The sequence below is a fragment of the Manis pentadactyla genome, chromosome 9, assembly GCF_030020395.1.
Source record: "Manis pentadactyla isolate mManPen7 chromosome 9, mManPen7.hap1, whole genome shotgun sequence".
NCBI classification, from domain to species: domain Eukaryota; kingdom Metazoa; phylum Chordata; class Mammalia; order Pholidota; family Manidae; genus Manis; species Manis pentadactyla.
In genome coordinates, this window is record NC_080027.1 from 76,655,225 (window position 1) to 76,678,275 (window position 23,051).

The following is a 23,051-nucleotide window of genomic DNA, read 5'->3' on the forward strand; positions in this document are numbered from 1 at the left end:
AGGCAAAGTTGGAAGATATAGACAATAGGTTGAAAATACAGTTGCTGTTTCTCCAGTTACGTGTGCCAAAGACTTTTGATAATGTTGGACTAATTGGGCCTAGAGAGGACTCAAATGGCATTTCATACTTTTTTCTATAGGACTATTGATGTCCACACCACAGCCTAGGTTGATAGGAATTCCTGGCATATGTAATGGCTAATATTTTTTACCAGAAGAAAAATATTACTCCTACCTTTTCTTATTACAAACTATAAGGCTAATGACCATTGCCCAGTAATGATGTTCAGGATGCCTGTGGGTTTTTTCAGAAATACTTGAATTTTTCATCTTAAAAGTCCTTCAGAAACTTCATATGCATACACTATGGTTTGCTGCAGGTTTAGAAAGTTCTGTGCTTTTCATTTCTGTTTTTGAAACAGACTTATAATTTACAGCAGTGCTCATTAATTAAAATTGTAAGCATAATTACCATCCATGATACTTATTATTAGTTTGCATTCATAAAGCTCAAAATTCACTTCATCCTTTCAAGTAGTGAGTAATTAGTTTCTTTGGGCTTGTAGCTTTATCATCCTTTTATGACCTGTTTGGAAGAAATAAACAACCAACTTCCCAGGAGACTGCTTTAAAAAGCTGGAAATATATTGTCCAGCTTTTGCAATGAGGCTAATACAATGCAGAAAATATGACTTTTCTTTGGTTTTAGCAGCCAATTTTTCCTTGCATTTACTCAGCAGATAACCATTGAGCATCTGATGTGTATGAGGAAACTTGTGGAGAAGAGATGAATCACTCAAAGATTCTTCCCTCAAAGACCTTAAGGTTTTGGTGGAAAGGAAATAAGATTGTACATATGTATGTAAAACAAACCATGTGGCGCATGTACTCAGATACACAGTGTAAAAGACCATAAGCACTGTCAGAACAAGGGATGACTCTGTTTTCTGCTGTATGACTAGCACCTAATGCAGTGTATATTAAAAAAAGATTTAATAAATAACTTTTTGAGTGAATTAGTGGATGAATAATTGAATGTATTAATTGGTATTCCTTTCAAGTTGCATCAGTGGGATTTAAAATTTTTTTCATGATCTAATTTGTTTTCATTGTTCTCAGGTACTTCAGTCAGCATGGCTGTTTCTTGGCCACCCACCCTGAGACTAAGTTCTGCCCCAGATGAAATCCAGCACCCACATATTAAATTTTCAGAATGGAAATTTAAGCTATTCAGGGTAAGATCCTTTGAAAAGGCACCCAAAGAAGCTCAAATGGAAAAGAAAGATTCCTCAGAGAGGAAACCCTCTCTAGAGCAATCTCCAGCTGTGCTGGACAAGGCTGGTGGTCAGAAGCCAACCCTAACTCAACCAGCACTAAAGGTCCACCCTAAGTTTTCAAAGAAATTCCATGAGGATGGGAAAGCGAGAGACAAAGCAATCCACCAGGCCAACCTTCGACATCTCTGCCGCATCTGTGGGAATTCTTTTACTACCGATGGGCGCAATAGGAGATATCCAGTCCACGGGCCTGTGGATAGTAAAACTCAAGTCCTTTTACGAAAGAAGGAAAAGAGAGTCCCTTCCTGGCCAGACCTCATTGCCAAGGTTTTCCAGATCGATGTAAAGGCAGATATTGACTCGATCCACCCCACTGAGTTCTGCCATTCCTGCTGGAGCATCATGCACAGGAAGCTTAGTAGTGCCCCACATGAGGTTCACTTCCCAAGGAACGCAGCCATGGAGTGGCACCCCCACACTCCATCCTGTAACGTCTGCCTCACCACCCTTCGGGGACTCAAGAGGAAGGGTCATCAGCCAAATGCGCAGCTCAGCAAAAAACTCAAAACTGTGGCTGACCAAGAAAGACGAGCTCATCAGTGCAAGAAGAGAGCTCGGAAAAGGATCAGCAGCAAGGAAGTGATGAAGAAGATCTCCAACTGCAGTAAGATACATCTTAGCACCAAGCTTCTTGCAGTGGATTTCCCAAAACACTTTGTGAAATCGATATCCTGCCAGATTTGTGAACACATTCTGGCTGATCCTGTGGAGACCAGCTGTAAGCATGTATTTTGCAGGATCTGCATTCTCAGATGCCTCAAAGTCATGGGTAGCTATTGTCCCTCTTGCCGCTATCCTTGCTTCCCTACTGACCTGGAGAGTCCAGTGAAGTCCTTTCTGAGCATCTTGAATTCCCTGATGGTAAAATGTCCAGCTAAAGAGTGCAATGAGGAGGTCAGCTTGGAAAAATATAATCACCATGTCTCACAGCACAAGGAATCAAAAGATACTTTTGTGCATATTAATAAAGGGGGCCGGCCCCGCCAGCATCTCCTGTCACTGACCCGGAGGGCTCAGAAGCACCGCCTGAGGGAGCTCAAGCTGCAAGTCAAGACTTTTGCTGACAGAGAAGAAGGTGGAGATGTGAAGTCTGTGTGCCTGACCTTGTTCCTGCTGGTGCTGAGGGCGAGGAATGAGCACAGACAAGCCGATGAGCTGGAGGCCATCATGCAGGGCCGGGGCTCTGGCCTGCAGCCAGCTGTGTGCTTGGCCATCCGTGTCAACACCTTCCTCAGCTGCAGTCAGTACCATAAGATGTACAGGACTGTGAAAGCCATCACCGGGAGGCAGATTTTTCAGCCTTTGCACGCCCTACGGAATGCCGAGAAAGTCCTTCTGCCAGGCTACCACCCCTTTGAGTGGCAGCCAGCTCTGAAGAATGTGTCTTCCAGCACTGACGTCGGCATTATTGATGGACTGTCTGGACTGTCCTCCTCTGTGGACGATTACCCAGTGGACACCATTGCCAAGCGGTTCCGCTACGATTCAGCTTTGGTGTCTGCTTTGATGGACATGGAAGAAGACATCCTGGAAGGCATGAAAGCCCAACATCTTGATGACTACCTGAATGGTCCCTTCACTGTGGTGGTGAAGGAGTCTTGTGATGGAATGGGAGATGTGAGTGAGAAGCACGGGAGTGGACCAGTAGTTCCGGAAAAGGCAGTTCGGTTTTCATTCACAGTCATGCAAATTACCATAGCACGTGGCTCACAGAATGTGAAGGTGTTTGAAGAAGCCAAACCTAACTCTGAACTGTGTTGCAAGCCCTTGTGCCTCATGCTGGCAGATGAATCTGACCACGAGACCCTGACGGCCATCCTGAGCCCTCTCATTGCCGAGAGGGAGGCCATGAAGAGCAGTGAATTAATGCTGGAGATGGGAGGCATCCTCCGGACTTTCAAGTTCATCTTCAGGGGCACCGGATATGATGAGAAACTGGTCCGGGAAGTGGAAGGCCTTGAGGCTTCTGGCTCAGTCTACATTTGTACTCTATGCGACGCCACCCGCCTGGAAGCCTCTCAAAATCTTGTCTTCCACTCCATCACCAGAAGCCATGCGGAGAACCTGGAGCGTTATGAGGTCTGGCGTTCCAACCCGTACCATGAGTCTGCCGAAGCACTGCGGGATAGGGTGAAGGGGGTCTCGGCCAAGCCCTTCATTGAGACAGTCCCTTCCATCGACGCTCTCCACTGTGACATCGGCAATGCCGCTGAGTTCTACAAGATTTTCCAGCTAGAGATAGGGGAGGTGTATAAGAATCCCAATGCCTCCAAGGAGGAAAGGAAAAGATGGCAGACTACCTTGGACAAGCATCTCCGGAAGAAGATGAACCTGAAACCAATCATGAGGATGAATGGCAACTTTGCCAGGAAGCTCATGACCAAAGAGACGGTTGAAGCAGTCTGTGAACTAATTCCTGCTGAGGAGAGGCACGAAGCCCTGAGGGAGCTGATGGACCTTTACCTGAAGATGAAACCCGTATGGAGATCATCATGCCCTGCTAAAGAGTGCCCAGAATTCCTCTGCCAGTATAGTTTCAATTCACAGCGCTTTGCTGAGCTCCTTTCTACTAAGTTCAAGTATAGATATGAGGGCAAAATCACCAATTATTTTCACAAAACCTTGGCACACGTCCCAGAACTTATTGAGAGGGATGGCTCTATTGGGGCATGGGCAAGTGAGGGAAATGAGTCTGGCAACAAACTGTTTAGGCGCTTCCGGAAAATGAATGCCAGGCAGTCCAAGTGCTATGAAATGGAAGATGTCTTGAAACATCACTGGTTATATACCTCCAAATACCTGCAGAAGTTTATGAATGCTCATGATGCATTAAAAAACTCTGGGCTTAATGTAAACTCGCAGGCAAGTTTAGGAGAGCCATTAGGCCTAGAGGACTCTCTGGAAACTCAAGATTCAATGGAATTTTGAATAGGGCAGCAGCTTATGGGGTGGTTTTGCAAACGAGTTTTCCTTTGGGTTGCATTGAGACCTTCTCATAGCATCCTCCCCCTGTCAGTGGGGTTTCACCACCCAAGCGGTGGTAGTCTGGAGAAGTCACAGATGCTGAATCCGTGTCAGGGATGGATAACTGGTGAGTTGATTGCTTGAGCTGTTTAGGGAGTTCAGAAAAGCAACAGGAGAAATCAGTTATTTGAAAGCTCAGTAGCTCAGAACAGGAGTTACTGCAGGGGACCATAGATGAACAAAGATATGTGTGTGTGACTGAGTGATGTGAAATGAAAGCTAAGGTTGTCAAAGAAGAACAGCCTGTAAAGCCAGGAAAGGAATTTGTCTTATGGTTTCTGTACCTGCCACATACACATCAATTTATTGTAGATTGAATTGAGATATAAGTGTTTTCTATAGCATTTTTGTAGAATTGTTTATTTTATAAATTTCACATATTTTGACTTATTTTACAAGATTCTAAAAGACTTTTCAGATTTCTCTAATAAAGTATCTTGTGATTGTAAGGCATGATGGACTTCATAAAGCACTCTCAATGTGTTTTCTCATTGGTACATTTATGCAGAAATACCGTATGTCCAGAAAACTTTTAGAAAATCATCCTTTTCTGGGTTTATTTGATATTTCTATTGTAACCTTAAGAATTTAGGAGGTCATTTGCTACCAAGGATTTTTCAGTAATGAAATTAGAATAATAAAACTGTTAGCCTCAGTTAGTTTATAATCTTCAGATAACACATGTTTACTTAGCTATTAGTCACCAAGTATGATTTTTATTTCTACTTTTAATTTCAATTAGTTTTGAGTCGCCAAGTGCTTTTCCATTCAATCTCAGAGTCACAGAGGCTTTTAAACTCTCAGTCTGCTTACTGTGTAAAAACATTTAATGTCTTGCTGAAAATTTCTGCCAGATTTTTCTCCATTTGAAATCTGGGTCAAATTTTACCAAAGCTAGATTTCCTGAAGTCTTTCCTCTGCAATTTATTATTCTTTCTGTTATGATCAGTTTACTCTCCGTGTATTCAGATTTTTGTAGCAGGATATCTTTGTATTTATTCCACCTGCTAAATTTAGATGGAGCCTGCTCATAGTATCATGGAAAAGTTAACATTTTTACCGTGGGTTTTTTTCCCGCTTTTGAAATATTTTCACATTGATGTTGTTTTACTTTTTCTCACAACAGCTCTGTGGGATAGTCACTCTTGTTATCCTCCTTTGATGGAGGGTTAAATGATTTATTCAGAGTTATAGGGATAATAAACACTTATCTGGAATTTGAACTCAGGCCTTTTGTCTCCAAATTCCATGTTCTTTCTATAACATATATTAAGAACGTTTTTTTTTTTTTTTTATAAAGCAGTATCATAATTTTTTAGGATCCACAGCTAATCACTGCAGGTTATAATCTTGGGATTATGTTTCTTGGGGGCAGGGGTGGCTGGGTTGTTAAGTCATTGGTGTGCTTTGGCCCTTTTGATGTAGAAGAAAGAAATGCTAAGGCTCCAAAGAGCCCCCCAAACCTCTGGTGATTCTAGTTATTTGGAAACTATTGTCTACATCCTTAGGAATTTGGAAATTGCCAATTGCTGGCAATTTAGAGTAGGCATGGGATTTTATATGTTAGTGAGTCATAATGATATGTTAGTGTTAATTAGTTTTTTTCTTCCTTTGATTTTTATTGGCCATAATTGCCGCTCTTTATACACAGTATATCAAAAAGCTTTGTAATTTAGTTGTCAACAAAGTATCAGTGACATTATCCTAAGAGGTATGCATTTGGTGTTTTTGTAGGGATTGAATCCAGTATTTTCCATTAAAAAATACAGCAGTTTTCCTTGCTTTTTTATACATAGAATATATATAAATTACAAAGGCAATTTAGTTGTCAAGAACATATGCATATTTTGATTTTATTTTTTCTTGGAAACCAAAGTTTTGCATTTTATAAACAAATGGGCTTCTAAATTACCCCTTCTCTTCATCCCATTTAATCCTTTTAGCATGTCTCTGCACTAATACACAGCTAAATTCCTGTAATCATCCTATTCCCTGAAGCATGCTGTTGCTGATTTGTAGATTCCCCCCCCATTTCCACACTGTTATTCAATTGATGGCACTGTAAATACTTTCCAATATTGAATTTCCCTTTTCTAGCATTGTAGGGACTATTTTGAATGCATGTGACTAACAGCATGATTTATAACACAACCTTCCTAATAATCCCTTAATCAGGCCACATTTTAATAAACCCCAGGAAAATCTGGCTGCAGGAATTTCAGTATGTAGAAATGCTGCCTATGGTTGTTTTTGCCCTCTTTGTGAAGATCACAATAATCTAGACCCTGGTTTTATACTCAAGTTTTATTTTTGACAATGCCCATTGCAAATGCAGTCACATACTCCAGGGAAATTCACCACACTGAATGGAACATTTTTTTTGAAAGAGACTGGAACTTCAGAAGCACAATGCATTTTTCTCCAGTGAAACATGATTCTACAAGTTTTCCTGCAACCCAAGAGGTGCACTGCAGGGACCAGTGATAATGGCTGAGGAAAGATGATGAATGGTTGATGTGAGGTCAAAAGGCACTTTGGGATTAATAAACATGTATCAAGAAGCAAGATCAGGAGGAAAAGATGTCTTTTCCTTCCAGGTGAACTGGAATTTAGTTTTGCCTCAATTTGTTTTCACAAAATATAGATGAAAATAAAGATTTTTTTAGTTTAGCATGTGGGTTTCACATTACATCAAACAGAATTCTAATTCCACACAGCTAGGAGGCAGGATTTATAAGCACCAGAGGTGGTTAGGAGAAATGAATCATCATTTGGATGCAGGTGATTTTTGATTGCAGATATCTATGTGTCTTCGGTTATTATATGAGAGATGGTCTATTCTTCCAATGTTAAGATATTTCAAATAAGAGTGGGCATTTTGTCCATATTTTATTTCTTCCCTTAAACTACAGTAATCTACATAAATATACCTCAGATATTATTTTGGTGATATTTTTCTTTTTATAAAATTGCACTTCACTTAATTTTCTTAACAAATAATCATAAAGTTTGTTGAATGGCTTCCAAGAGCCTTCTTTTTTCTGTTTTAGGGAAAGTTCAGGTCCTAGGATGCAATGATTGATTTGACGGAGGGGACCTGTATTTCCACGTCAAATGTTTTCAAATTAAACAAATTTTGTGTTTTGATATTTTCACATTTTCACATTTCTACTCTTTATTAATATAGTTTTGTTAACAGTTTTATGTTTAAATTTTTGAAATAAAAGTTTAATATTTAGAAATAATGGTATTGTGACTATTGTGATTTTTATTCAGATAACATGAGTGCAACATTTACAAAATGAAGTAACACATTTTTTCTTGAGGGAAATACAAAATAAATGTGATGATCTTTAAGATAAAGAGCAACAGAATAGTGGTAATGAGTATAATTTATCCTAAAATAGGATAAGACAATTTGGTTCTGGGTGCTTGAGATAAATATTCTTTTTGAAACCCTTTAAGATTTGAAAATCAGTGGTTTTTAATTCTTTTGAGAGTTGAACAAAATTTGGGCCTGTTCCCCAGAAAATTCACATATTCATATACTGAAGACTTTGGTTGAGTAAGCCTGTGTCCTAGAACCTTTTTATTCTGGCAGCATGCCTCATCCTCCAAGAATTCAACATCAAGCAAGTAACAGGTTGTTGCTCCAGGAGGAGGGGGTTCCCCACTCCGGGAAAGTTCAGTTTGAATTCACATAAACCAGATAAAGGCAAAAGCAAGCTAGGTGTGTTAAAAAGGGTTCTTACCACGTTTATTTTCACAGCAGTCACCCAGCTATGTACAAGCAGCAAAGACAGCTCAGTCTCTCCTGGCTCCAGGGCTGCTCCCTCCTGCTGCTTGCCAGCTCAGGGCTCAGTCCTCTTCCTTCCTAACTCTCGGTCTCTGTGGCTTCCCTCCTGCTGCTTCCTCTCTCTTCACCCCCACAAAGCTCTCTGCTCCTCCACTTGCACTGCTCTCCTCCAGATTTTGTTTGAATTCCTGCTAGTCTTGCCTTGTTTTATTTTTTCTGGCCTTCCTGAGGTATATTGACAAATAAAATTGTACATATTTAAAGTGTATAACATGATGATTCTGTTGGGGAGAAAGAAATTTCCTCTCCCTGTTGAGGTTCTTCTGGCTGGTCTAATAATCATATTGACAGGAGACAGATTAACAGGAGGAAAAAAACCAAAGTTTAATTGTGTGGGGAATCCACAGACATGGTTCCAAAGACAGTCAGTGAGAAGAAGGTGTATGTGTTATCCTGAACCAAGGAGAAAGGGGTAGGACTCTTGAGCCTTCAAAGGAAAAAGGAAGCAAATCATAAGAATATGAAAAGAGTTGATGTTTGGTAAACAAAATCCTTGATGGGCTACATGGAAGCAATGGGGCACAGAGAAATTTTAACAAACTTTGTCACATTCCTTCCTGTTTATCATACCTGGTTCACATTACAATACAGCTCTCTATGGTGATAACTCTCCTCCTGGAGCAGTTCCTCTATCTAATTCTTTTTACGTTGTTGGAGGGATGGGGAAAGGTTGGCCAAAGTGTCTTCCTGAGTCTTTTGGGCTTTGAAGGTTTTTCAGCTCAAAATAATCAAGTCATAATGGCACATCTTGGGGCAGACTACTTTTGGTCCCTTCAAACTGATATATGCACATATCGCAAAATATTTGCCACAAACTGTTAATTGACATACTGATGGCTTCACATAGTTATGTTTCTTTTTTTTTTTGGTGTGGTGTGAATGCTCAATGCTTAAGAGATCTACTCCTAGAAAATTTCAAAATACAGTGTTATTAACTGCATTTCACCATCCTGTACATCAGATCCTCAGAGCTTACTCATCTTATAACTGAAAGTTTATACCCTTTGACTGAGAATTTGATTATTACCTCTGCATTTTAGAATGAAGCAGCTCCTTATCCTTTAAGGCCCAGCTAAGTTTTATATTATTCTGATACCTTTTCTAACTATTTCAGCCTATATTTTAAACAAACATTTATGGGATACCTTCTGTGAGCAGGTAAAGTGTGCTTTGCACTGGAGATAAAGTGGTCAACAATAGTTTCGGCTTACAGAGTTAGGTGGAGGGAGGTATTAAGATAAGAATGCACACTGTTGTTTTGGTAAGACATGAAAGTACTAGGTGCAATTAGATTACCATAGGATAATTGGATTTAAACTGGGGAATCATGACTGGGAAGAAGGAACCTTTAAGCAGAGATGGGTAGAATGAATGGGCTGGGGGAGGCAGAGCTGACTCAGCCTGTGGAAAACTCGAAATGGAAGAGCACGTGGTAGTGTTTAGAAACAGAAGGAAGGATCCTTTGGAAGGAACAGGCTGAGTGAAGGTGAAGAAGGGACAGCATAAATCTGGAGAATCTGTCAGAAGTCTCATCTTGCTAGACTGGTGGATTGGGTAAACTTGGGGTGTGGGGGTAGGGCTGACAGTTCCAAGCTTCTAATCTAAATTTAGTCTTTCTGGTGACCAGCCCCACCCTGAAGCTACCTAGAAGCCATTCAAAGTTGCCTCTTAAGAACAAAAGACACTCCTGCTGTTACAGATTGTCATTTGCCTTGGTCCTGGTCCTCCCAGCAACAAAGAACTGAAAAGGCAGAGACACAATAGCAAAGCGGAGTGAAAGTTTTCTTTGAAAACACTACAAGGGAGGAGCGGGCCCAGTCAAAGTAGACAAAGGCACTGAAGCTTTAGGGGAGAGTCTGTTTATTGTGGCCTACCAGACAACTTTGATTGACAGGGTGAGATTATTTGATTGACGGCTCTAGTTATACACCCATTCCTCTTGGTACACCTGTCTTTTCTCAAAATGCACACAGAAAAGCCCATGGGGTTGGGGGATGCAAAACCACAGTTTTATTTTAATGAGATTATGAGGAGGTGTGGTTTGGGCAGTTCTTAGTTCTGTTTGATTGCAACCACGTTGGGACCTGGTTGGGACTGGTTTGGCCTGGTCCCAATAGGCAATAAATTATTTCCCTGCAAAGCTTTTGCTGTCTTCATGTGAGGACCCCTACCTGGGCAGAGTTCGGGTGTTTTTTTTTTTCCTTAGCCTTATCATTCCCTTCCCCAGTTGCTCACATCTATCTTTCCACCTAACACTATCACCCTTGACACTCAGGAAATTCCCAAGAGATTTAGGAGCTCTATGCCAGCAACCAGAGACAAAGACCAAAGATCTTTCTATGCTTTCACATTCATACATTTTCATGGCTCAAAACTAATGATTTAGTAACTTTTTACATATACATACAAATCCTCCTTTTTTGCATTATCACTGTTGCAGGTCTAAGTTGTTCTTGGTTCTTGTCCCTGCCAAAACAAAGAATTGAAAGGCAGAGACACAATAGCAAGGCAGAGTGAAAGTTTTATTTGAATACACTGCAAGGGAGGAGTGGGCCAGAGTCAAGGTAGACAAAGGGCTAGTCGATCCGCTAGGCAGGAGGCCTTTATATTACATTCTGGCTAGGAAGTGCCTCTTAGATTGACAAAGTGAGGCCATTAGATCGACAGATCCATTTATATAGCCATCCCTCTCAATGCACATGTCCTTCCCTAGAATGCACACAGAAAAACCCATGGTGGGGCACAAAACTTTAATTTTATTTTAATGAGATTATGATGAAGTGTGGTTTGGGCAGTTCTTAGGTTTGTTCAATTGTGCCCACACTAGGACCTGGCTGGGACCGGTTTGACCTGGTCCTAATAGGCAAGGAAGTTACTTTCTTGCAAAGCCTTTGTTGTCTTCCCGTGGGACCCCCTACCTGGGCAGGGTTTGGATGGTTTTTTCCTTGAATCTTATCTTCCCATTCCCTGGCTGCTCATGTCTATCTTTCTACCTAACAAACCTGTACATTTTGCATGGCACTTCAGTCTTTTCTACATTTTATAGTTATCTTTGGACACATCTTTTTAGCAAAAGCAATATAACAAAGGAAACAAGGATATTTTAGCTCAATTTATTAATTTTACCAATATATCCCAGGTTAGAAAGAGTGAACTGTTATTTCAGGGATAGTTTGCACAACACAATTTCAAACTTGTCACCAATTGCTTTGAGTGTATTATTTTATTTTCTGTAACTCTCCTGTCTTGTCCCCTTTTCCCATTTTGCAGTGAGATAAGTTTCTTCAAGATGGGGCACATATCTTGTTTCTTTTTCAGGTCCCATTTACTGTGGATCTTGAATTTTCGATAAATGATTACTGACGGATATCCAGAAGAGGCCTACTAAAAGAGGAAGTAAGCGATCGATTAAAAGGATCTTTATCCTTAAGATATACATATTAATTAGCCTTTAAAAAGGAGTGCTACTGATAACTTTTCCTTTCTATTCTCAGAAATTAAAACTTAAATCAATATACACTTACTAGTTGATATCTGGAGACAGAATGAATTGTTAGCTCTCTTAGAAATAAATGTGCTATGTTATTAGATATTTCCTGACAGAATTAGGTTTGAGAAGATGTGAAATCATAAATGGTAAGTCAAAAAGCGATATTCTATGATAGTATGGAATTTGGTGGCATATATATAATAATTTGAAATTCTTGTTACTGTGGATTAAAATGGCTGCCTATTCCATCTAAGTTAACCAAGATATTTATTCTGATCTGTGCAAACTCTATCTGCTTAAATAGTCAAAGCATAAGGTAATACAGGCAGTGTGACAATGAGTATACAGAGCATGTAGTTTTGTTTCTAGTTTAATTGGACTATGTTAGTACCCTTTGTTATTATTTCAAGGTAGATGAGGCAATTTTATCTGGATGTTTGAATATGAACTATTGCAGATATTGGCTTGATACTCACCATATTCATTTTCCTTTTCTGGGCACACAGCTAAATTATATTTCCCAGCTCCTTTGCATCTAGGTGAGGGCCATATGACTCATTTTTGCCAGTGGAATATCACAGGAAATGATGTATCTGATTGAAGGGTGAAACATTTACAAGTGGGTGTGCCTTCTCCGTGCTCTTTCTTTTCCTTTTATCTAAACTCTTAAAGATGCATGATAAAGATAAAAATGGTGGAGTTGTGGAATAGAAAAAGCTTGATTCTCTGCAATGCATCTTGTAGGAGAATCACTCAGGTGAATAACCTAATAATGAAACACCTGCATTGGATTCTGTGTGAGTGAGAAATACACTTTAATTGTGGTAAGTTATTGGTATTTGTCATTTTTTGTTACAGCAGCCAATGTGAATTATCCTGACTAATACTTATTTCATTATTCTCATCTACATAGTCATAGAGGTTTGTTGGTTCTATAGATCTTAAAAAAGTAAAACATTCAGTTATTTTACTAGCAAAATGGGTTTATTTGGGAGTAGGAGAGGAATTGCAATTTGAGACATGCAAGTTATGATGAAACACAGATGAGTCTGGAGAACAAACAAGAGGATCTGCTCTGTTATAGGGGAAAGGTGGGAGTTGGAAGGGCTTTCATAAACAAAAGTCCATTGGAGTACACTGGGAGTTTAAAGTATAGTGACTTTTCATTGACTGAGTTGTGATAGTCTCTCATTAGCTGGGCTGTTTCCAGGCAAAGAGAAAATCCTTCTGCAGGACAGTAAAGTAGGCTTCTTCCTGTTGGGTTTGCAAAGGGCTACAATGAGTGGTACAGCATGAGATCTCCACCTTCTGGCCTCCTGAGTCCAGTTAAAATTAAGTTTCCTTTATTCATTTCCAGTTCTACTTATTCTCCTACCTCTTGCTTATTCAGTTAATTTATTATCTGTCTTTCTCTCTACCTCTGTCTTTCTCTCTCTCTGATATGCATGTATTATTATGCTAGACAAAGAATATGTCACTTTAGCTGCTCATGCTGGAATACAGACACAACTTGCCAAAGATTTTAATTCAGTTCAGTTCAAGAACACTTTAAATGCCTAAAAAATGCCATCTATTATGCTAAGTTCTAGGTATATAGAAATTACAAAGTCATTGTTTGTCTTCCAGTCCATAGCTGGCTGGACACATCAGACACTTAGCTTACTTATCCACCAGTATTTCACTGGCTTGGTTGTAAAAGTAGAAATCATTAGAAGGTGCTAAACACCACTGAGGAGGGAGGATAGACAATGTGACAGTAGTTTAAGATAGTACTCTTGATTTTTTTTAGAAACAAATTTAGTTAAAATGCTATTCTATAATTCTGAACATATCTGAAAATGACATTGTCCTCTTAAATAACATTCTCTGGAAGCAATCTGCTTAAAGATCTCACTAATTTGGAACAATAAAAATTATTTTTCTTGTATTTAAATTATGGCAGTTAACAAAAATGACTTTAGTATGAGGCTGGTTTTTAATTCTATTAACACTGTATTATCAGATATGTATTTTACGTTTTGATTCCTCCACAAAGAACTAATGGATTAAATGATAATTTAATTTTTTTCTTAATTTTAATATTTATTTTTTCAGTTTTACTGAGATGTAATTGACATACAACATTGTTTATGTTTAAGGTATACAATGTGATGATTTGATATACATATATATTGGGACATGATTACCACAATAAGGCTAGTTAACACATTCATCACTTCACATGGTTCCTTTATGTGTGTGGTGAGAACATTTAAAATCTACTTTATTAGCAACTTTCAAGTTTTAAATGTAGAAAAAAAATTCTTATTTTTTTACTGTTTTACTGTCAACAACAACAACAAAAGTCCCTGTATGAAAGTATTGGCCAACCTACAAATCAGCGGTAGAATTTTTTCCAAAATATGTTTGCAAATTTTTGTTTGTTTTGCAGTAAATTAATTTTTGGGGATATTAGCAATAGTCTGAAATGATGTGGAACCAGGGCTGGTAGATAAAGTAGATTATCAAACTTTGTAATAATTTTTACGGTGATTTGTGATAAGATAGTATTGACTTGTTTTCCTCCTAGGTTTTCCTTTTTTTCTGACTTTGGGCTTCAAACATCAATGCCTCATGGGGTAATGGAAGAACTGCAATTATTAGCATTAGGCTTTGATGATTATCTGATGAGTAAAAGCAAGTCTATCATGCCCTCATTCATTCATTCGTTCAATAAGTGTTTATTGGTGCTTACTATGACCAGGAACTGTTTCTGTGACTAGATAAAGATTTCTCAGGGTGGAGTAAGAGAAAAAGCTGCCATAAAAGACTGAATTCCAGAGAAAAGATGTCCTGTATTTTATAACATGTTGAGCTGTGAAGGTGGGAAGAACAAAAGAATCCGACTCCCCCAGATAAGTTTTGGGAAGTCAGGAGCAGGAGGATGTACTTCTTAACTTCCTGATAGAGCCAGAAAAAGCCAGTGACATACAGAAGTGAAATTGTGATGAGGTGAATTTACAGACAGCCAGGAAGAGGTTCTGCGACTCAGTGAGGTGCAGGAGCAGCAGGATGTGCCCAAGAGTGGTACAGAAATAGACAAGCCCTGGATGATCTTGCAGAGAGAACAGTGACTATGCTGGGAGAGGAAGGGGCAGAATGATCTCTTACTCATGATATGAGCACACTAGGGACCTGAAAGCAGCTGAGAGAGAGCTGGACCTAATGGCGTCTTGTGTTGAGGTTGAGGTGCAACTGAGGAGTCATCTTCAAAGCTGATAACCTCAGGCCAGAAGGGAGGGTGGATGTGGCAGAAGCTAGAGAGGAGGGATGATGACCCTAAGGATGAGATGCTTCGCCCCTAAGTCATTCCCACTCCTAACAACTCAGCAGTATATTTCTCCTTGGAACTTGGATAAAAAATTGGGTGAAGAGGGAAAACCCTAGATTTATTAAATTTCCAACATATAGGAAAAGGTATGCATAATATAATTTGAGTTATAGAGAAATACAGACAGCTTAATTTTTTGTACTACTGAGAATATAAATGGAGATTTATAAGCACTACAGCTATCAAGGAGGTGATGGAGTCCAGAGAAGCCTTCCCAGCAGGGCAGGTGTCTGAACTGGGATGTGAAGAGTGGATAGGAATGGGCCAGATGGATGAGCGTATTAGCAGGAGTTAAAAAGTCCAAGAGGGGAGTTACACCCTGCAGAAGGAATGGGTTTCTCAAAACCCTGAGTACTGAAACAACTAGGGTGCTCACTAGAAATGTTATCAGTTCAGCGTTTTTGGAGATTGACCACAAAATATGAAGGAAGTAGTGAAACAAAGAGGTAAACAGGAGGGTACAGGTCAAATAATATGAATAAAGTTGTATGTGATTTTATTTTACTAATGAAAAACTGGGGGCCCTGACCCCTGCTTATCTCTCCAGGCGCAGGCCACTCCACACTCCTCTTGTTTACTATGTTTTACCCAGACTGATCTTTTCCTTAAGTGTTACAAGCTTCATCTTGCCCTAGGGCTTTTAGACGAACTATTTTTTTTCATTATGCTTTCCCTTCTCCTACCACATTAAACTCCTATTTACTTGTAGATGTGCATTGTCCCTTAAAATGGTTACCTTGGAAAGCCATATACTTATTTATTGGTATTATTCTTGCATAAACAATTTTGAGACTTACCTTTAAAACCTATTTATGAGCCATATCAGAAAACCCATTTTGTTAGCTTGTCTAAGACTTCCTTTTGGACCTAAAGAGGTAATATAATCGTTATACCTCCTAGGCTTTGGATGACATTTGTCTGTTTCCAAAAACCAATTCCATTGCTAATGGAGGAAGAGGGACAACTGTTAAGTATCTTCAAAGCAATGAACCATGGGCTCTGAAGATTACTGAAAGATGAATCCTAGAAATGTCTTAGGCAAAAACAGTTTATCATCGAGATAAGTGAGTACTCTTCTAATGTGGTTCATTTGAGTGTTTGTGTATGCTCATTATCTTAAAGTCACATCTGAGGAACTCATTGGTGAGATGACTTAAAAAGACCTATTTTTACTCAAATATGTGGTAAACAAAACCAAAGTACTTGTTCTTGAAACATCTCCTATCTCTTGCTTCATATCCCCAAAGTAGCTATAGTGGTGAGATTTGAGTTTAACTATAGAAACCATTGTTGAGTTCAGAATTAAATCACTTAGATCATCATTTCTTAATCTCACTGGCTACAGAATAAATACAGTGATAATTCTTTAGCCAATTACTGTAGATAAATCAAGACAAGGTTCTCTATTTACCTCTTGAGGAAATAACTTCTTTGAACTCTGTGAAAGATATTTTAGTTCTAACTTATTCCGCTTTCCATTAACATATATAAAAGAAATCACAGTAGAGTGATCCTGAGGAAATTAAATGGTATAATTTTGCTCTTAATTGGGTAACTGTGGAGGTTAATAATTGGAGTAAATCAATATAAATTCAAGACATTTTAATATTATATTGGTTTTATATAGGAGATCAAAAAAATCAAAACAGATTATTCAAAAGCAACAGCAAATTGTTCAAAAGGAATATTCATCAAATAACATTACTGAAACAAAGTGAACATGATTTAATTCATTCAAGTCAATTTTAGTATTTGATACATAGAAGTGTTAGCAGAAGACCTTGTGTCCCAAGGTTTCATCTCCTGTATGGCTCATGCTTCCCATAAATTTGGCAGTTGTACTTTACATTCTGTGGACTCTCAGTGAAGACTAATGAATAAGAGGCTATGGCTTAAACCCTTAGGATAAGGTGAAATGCTCTTCCAGAAAAATACTCCAGGAGGGAGTTTTTAAGGTCATCTTATCAACTCAGGTCTCAAAGCCTCAAAATTAACAGTCCTTTTAACTTTCATTCTAGCAAGTATCTAATTGAGTTAGCAAGCTCAATGAATTTTCACTGGCAGCAAACTCCACATATTAACTAGAGACATTGCCAAATTAATTTTTCCCCATTTAAAATATTCTACTTGTTAACTTTAGGAAATTTTTTAGACTTTTATTATTTGTGGAAATAAAATATTATTCTTCTCCATAAGGTTTATTTGGTGTACTTTTTTAGTGTACTCTCACTTATCTCCCTTTTCTGGAGTGCTAAGAAACAGTGGACTTCAGTTTTCATTAAATCTGAATTTAATGAAATTCTTCTGAATTTCAGATTTAATGAAAACTGAAGTCCATTGTTAGTTTTAGAATTAGTCAAATAATTAGTTCAAGTGACTGGCCTTGGTTCATCACCTGTGCACCATATTATAGGGGGACCCTTTGATGAAAATGCATAAAAATAATTTGATAAAATGTAACAAACTTGTTGCAGATTCCTTTTCTCTTCCTTCATGTCAGTGGAGACTATCTGTCTACCTATCATCTTTGTTTTCCTATCTATCTCCTATAGCTTGCACAAGTTTTAAGGATTTTTTTCTCTTCAAGGGCATAATCCAGGCACCAGTTTAGAGGTGTATAAGGAGCAATAGTGTGGGATACAGGTGATCTTGGTTTTAATGTCTGGCCAACCACCAAGTCTTCACATTACACAAAATAATTCTTTAATTACTTTGGATATTAGTTTCTTTGCTGGTTTAATTTCACCTTAATTATCCTGTAGCTCATTTGCTATGAAAAATAATATAAGGGATATAAGCATATCTTGATTATTATTACTGACAGCTTCTGTATTTAAGATTCTTTGAATAAAAAAATTCAGATCAGAATTCTCATTTAAGATATCTTTCAGTAAACTATTTTCAAGTATTTAGCATTGCATTATAAGCATGTTTTCCTGACACTTAATGCATATAATAAAAAAATGATAAATGAAAATAAGAATATAATTTTATCATTGATCTGTTTCTTTAAGTTTAAAATTTGACACATTAAGTGTCTGAACAGCTTTTGTGAAACTAGTCAAACAACCTTCTAAGAAAGGATTTTTTGGCAGGAGTAAAAATTTTTCCAGAGCCTTTTTTGTGGAGGGATTTCAATGGGGGTTTTTTCAAGGGTAGGACTCTTTTGGGGGTTTGCAGTGCTCTTGCTATCTCCACATGCTCATTGCAGTAATACTTGTTGCTTCCTTCTGACAGATGGATGAGTGTACGTTCTGCCAGATCCATGCACTGGGCATGGACCCAGTGCCCATCTCCATGAGAGCAATAGATCATGGCAGGTTTGTTGAGTTCAGTTGAATAAAATGGTACCCAAGTGTTGATATCCACATCACAAGTATGGCAGCATGTAATCCAGTAGCCTGTTTCAGACTCATCTTCCTCATCATCTTCATTATAGGTGTCAAATTCATCATCACCGTTGAAACTATATGCTTCTGCACTGAAACAAAATTCTTCTGAGTCTTCAAAGGGAGTAGAGTCCCCTGGGTCTTCTGTTGGTGTCTGACTAGTTGTGAGTGCTTTCTGATCTTCATTTACATCATCTTCAGCACATTTCAGCATATAGAAATAGAATGCTTCTGAAGCAGCCTGTTTATTGTCTCCTGGTATGCCAAGGAAAACAGTTCCATTTCCCATGTTGTTCCCAAACCATATCTTGCTGTGCTTAATATCAGGGGTCCAATCTGGGGTCTCCATCTGACGAATTTCTATCTTGTTGTCGTCAAAAGAGACAATATTACAGACCATTCTTTTTTGATTTTCAAGTTGATAGCCACCAACAATAACAAATTCATCCTTGTTTGTTTGAGTCAAGATTGCACTGGAGACAGAGATTCCTCCTGGCAAAACTGTGCAATTCACAGCTGGGCTACCCAGGAGGAGATCAACCCTTATTCTGTATAGGTTGGCAGGGCGGATGTTATTGGCAAGTGAATGTCCTCCTAAAATATAAACGGTATCATTTCTGGCAATGGAGACATGAAAAGATAGCCCATCCTGAAGTTCTGGAAGAATGTATGACACAGAGCACCCAAATTCAAAATCTACCAAGAAAACATGGGGCAGGCAGTCAGCTACGCTATTCCATTTTTCTGTGGTTCTTTGGGCAGAAGGCATGTATGTCCGTCCTCCAAAGAGAACACCCATGCTTTTCCCTCGGCTATATACCACATCTATGGTATGACCATATCTGGCTTCAGGAACATCTCCTACCAAGTCTTTCTCTATGCAGCGAAAAGTAACTTTTTTGTTGTTCTTGCAAACAACAGACATGACATAAATCTTATCTGAAAGTTCATTGTTTGGTGTTTTCCCTCCATGGATGATGTACTGATGTTTTTCCGACTCTAAGCTGCCTTTGAATGTGCACGTGGCTGGGTAGCGAAGAGGAGGAAGATAGCAGGAATCATTAGAGAAAACTGTAGGCTTCAGTTTGAGATGGTTATGCTGTATATCAAAATGGAAAACTCCAGTGGGGCAGGACCTCTTGGGCCAGCCTTTTTGGCCAAAGAAGAAAATTTGCCCATCAAAAGTCATGAGTGAGAAGCCTGGTTGAATTAAGGCTATGTTGTTACTGACTGTTACCATCTGTAGCGACATATTTTCTGATCGTTGACAGCTCTTTTATCTGAAAAATTTCAAAAAACCAGAATTGATTTATTGTATTTCTTTATATAAATCACTGTGTTTAGATCTTCTCACATGTAAAAAGCATGTTTAGATAAAAAGTAGTGGGACTGAATTAGCAAACTCCAGGTAGCTAAATGAGCAAACAGCAACCGAACCTTCTTAATACGATCCAGCAGCTGGGACATGTTGTAAACATGGCCTTGTCTCCCTTAGATTTCCGGGAATTGTAGTCCTCTTTCCTTGAGGAGTCCCTCACTTATCAGCAGGGAGAACTACATTTCCCAGGAATCTGTTCTCTATGGGATGTGTGACTACCATAGTTTGTCTGTTCCAGGAGCGGAGACTTCTAGTTTGTCTCTCGGAATAAAGACTCCAAAAGCGCGAAGTGACTAGATGGGAGACCAGGCGGAAAGCTAGGGAATGGGAGGTGAGAGTGGCATCCGGGGTCCGGGAAGGCTTCGGCTCGGAGAGGGGCGCCCGGCAGCCCTTAGTCCCCGTACGTCTCCCCGGGACTATTAAACAGGTGACCAGTAGGAAGCACACCTGCTTCTGGTTTGAGTGGGGTTGCGTGGAAACCGAAGCCTAAAGGCACAACCCTGCCCAGGTGTCGTTGCAGACCTCGGCTTCACGCTCTGGGGGACTCGACCTAGAATTACACCCCTGAGCATCCTAAGGTTGCTTGGGCGGGGGGTTGAGGGCGGCGCCGAGATTACAAAATCTGTGACTATTTTACAGAACCGAAAGTCACTCTCCGAATACCTGGAGTGCAGGGTAGAAATTGCCTGATAATGATTTTTTTACCCACTGCTGTATTTAGTAATGGAAACACACTAATGAGACTTTAGCGAGTACGTCAAAGGGCCTTTGTTTTCTCAACGGGTCTTGCAGTCTTCAGGGTCCTTTTAGGGAAGTAAAGAATATTCCTAAAACACCTCTGTCCCCGCTTCCTCCCCCTTCTTCCTTCTCCCCCTCTCCCTCTAGGAAAACAGATTTGGTGGTTATTATTTCATATCTCTTTGCACCCCAAGAAATTTGAAGTAACTCTGTAGTAAGCAGGCATTAAGCAAAGAGGTGCCAGAATTATTAAGGATTTAATATTTGTAGTGTAATATTGTTTTAAAAAATGTATTTACTAGGTTAAGTAAGCTTGATAAATTTTTATTTTATTATTATCACCTACCTTACGGAGATGTCAACAGCCTTAATAAGAAATACACTTTGCAGAGTGAAGTTCTAGGCACCACGTGCTAAAGGAAACAATAGCACAGATTCCTTGACTTTTAAGAGTGAATTGTAATATGCTTTAAAAACAGTATAAAACAGTTTAGGAGTATATCCAGCTAGGAGTATTGACTCTGAAGGATGACTAGTTATATTTAAATCCTGGCTTTGCTACTTATTAACTACATGAACCAGGGCAAGTTATTTAACCTCCCTCTGCCTGTTTCCTCATCTATAAAATGAGGTAATAATTTTGCCTACCTCATATGTTAAGTTATAATTAGTAAATTAATACATATAAGCACTTAGAAAAGGGCCTTGCACACTGTGATAGTTACGATTATGCTTGTACTTATCAAAAGTAAGGTTGTTAGTGCACAATTACCAGCCAGTCATGTCAGATGATTTATAATGTTGGAAATGGTTAGAAGGGCTTTAGGACCTGAAATATATCTGGTCAGTGGGTATAGACGGATAACTTTCTAGACTAATGAGAATTGGATAAGCATATACAATGAAGGAGCTGGTGGCGAGTTCAATTTAAATAACAGGAAATACTTCATTATTCTTGCACTTTCTCTAACCACTTATTAAATATGCAGACTCTGAAGTTGGATCGTCTGGGTCCATACTGGGCTCTAAAACTTAGGAGCTGTGTAACTATCTCGGGCAAGTTACATTCTCTGTTCTTTCTTATCTGTAAAATAGGGATAATATTAGTACCTATTCATTGGGTTGTCTTGAAGAATAAATGGGATAACACATGTAAATCACAGAGCACAGTGTAAGTATTCAACAAATGTTAGTTGATACTATATATTTATTTCCTCTGAAAAATTACTTGGACTACTTAGAATCTATGGTTTGTCTAATGAGATGTTGGTGGGGATTTTTGCTTTGAAACACTTCTGTAGTTAAATTGTTAAATATTCTCCTCTACTTATTTTTAGTTTACTTGGGAAATTCTCAAGGTGTGGTATTTTAGTAGGCATTTTGTGGGTTGCTAAACCAAGTGAGGAAATGGTGAATGAGAGGGATTTTTACAAAAGTTGTGAAAGCAATCCTCTGTTTCTCAGACCATGTTGAGTGGTAGGTCCAGCAACTGGCCCTGCTTGTGAAATAACATGGGCAACTGTTCCTTATTCATGGCCTATCCAAGAATACAAAAGAGAAGGCATCTGTGCAGCTATGGTTATGCTCTCCATAGGAACTAAAAGAAGATATTGTTGGCCCTCAATTCAGTAAATGAAAACCATAAGTGATTGCACTCAGCATGATGTGTGATGACTGTTGGCCACGTTTGGGTGGAGGGAGTGCTGAAGCTAATGCCTGCTAGTTTTAAACCTATGAAGAATGTTATTGGGATATTAAGCAAGTCATACAGGGGTAATGTATTCCAGATCCCAAGGGGTGAACATACACCATGAACATACGCTTTTAAACAGCAAGCTTTTAAAAAAATGTTTTCACTATAGCCTGTAGGCTTCATTTGAAGGTTGTCATATGGATTTTGGTTTCTCTTAAGTGAAAATATGATTATTGCAGATTAAATGGAGACATTTTCTTGGGTAAAACATGAAGAATACTACCCATTTTTTGTAGCTTAGTTTTGGTCCCTTATGATTACTGCTGTGCTTCCTTTGATGCCCTGCTATTGGTGCACCTCAAAATGTAAGGGGCCTAAAAACAGTGTTAAAGTTAGTTATTGTTAAGATTAGTTACCTCCTCTTATACCACAGGCCAAGTATTTGTGTATTTAATTTTTAGATTACCCATTTTAAACCATGACTGATTGAGTTACATATTTAAAGAATAAACGAGCATTGAAAGAGTTTTACATTTTTTTGCCGTATTTATTTAGTTTTTGAAATTTTTCTTTATTAACTTAATTGTGTTTTCACTGGAGGAGCTATTGTATATTTTCCATAGTCTTAATATGACTCTATTAGCCACATCTTGCTTTTTAAGAGTTTTTAAAAGGTTATACTAGAACTAAAATAATCTACTTTCTTTAAATAGGCTAGATAAAACTGGTAGATTTTGCAAAAGACACTGTTCTTCAACTGAAGGAAGTTTCAAAGT

The 23,051-nt window shown here is 38.7% G+C and overlaps 3 protein-coding genes across 8 annotated transcripts in view; 2 read left to right on the forward strand and 1 right to left on the reverse strand.

The window, feature by feature from the left end:
- Nucleotides 1-1,133: 1,133 nt before the first annotated feature.
- RAG1 (recombination activating 1) lies at nucleotides 1,134-4,265 on the forward strand. The gene has a single exon (XM_036891919.2). It carries the CDS (start codon nucleotides 1,134-1,136, stop codon nucleotides 4,263-4,265), a length of 3,132 nt encoding a protein of 1,043 aa, XP_036747814.2.
- Nucleotides 4,266-18,134: 13,869 nt separating this feature from the next.
- RAG2 (recombination activating 2) lies at nucleotides 18,135-19,718 on the reverse strand. The gene has a single exon (XM_036891590.2). The coding sequence runs from the start codon at nucleotides 19,716-19,718 to the stop codon at nucleotides 18,135-18,137; it is 1,584 nt and encodes a 527-aa protein (XP_036747485.2).
- Nucleotides 19,719-20,040: 322 nt separating this feature from the next.
- The window catches only part of IFTAP (intraflagellar transport associated protein), a 70,143-nt gene continuing 67,132 nt past the window's right edge, over nucleotides 20,041-23,051 (forward strand). For all 6 annotated transcript variants that reach the window (XM_057507563.1, XM_057507564.1, XM_036891841.2 and 3 more), the window contains exon 1: nucleotides 20,041-20,175. The gene's annotated coding sequence lies outside the window, so the exon portion shown is untranslated. The remainder of the gene's footprint in view (nucleotides 20,176-23,051) is intronic.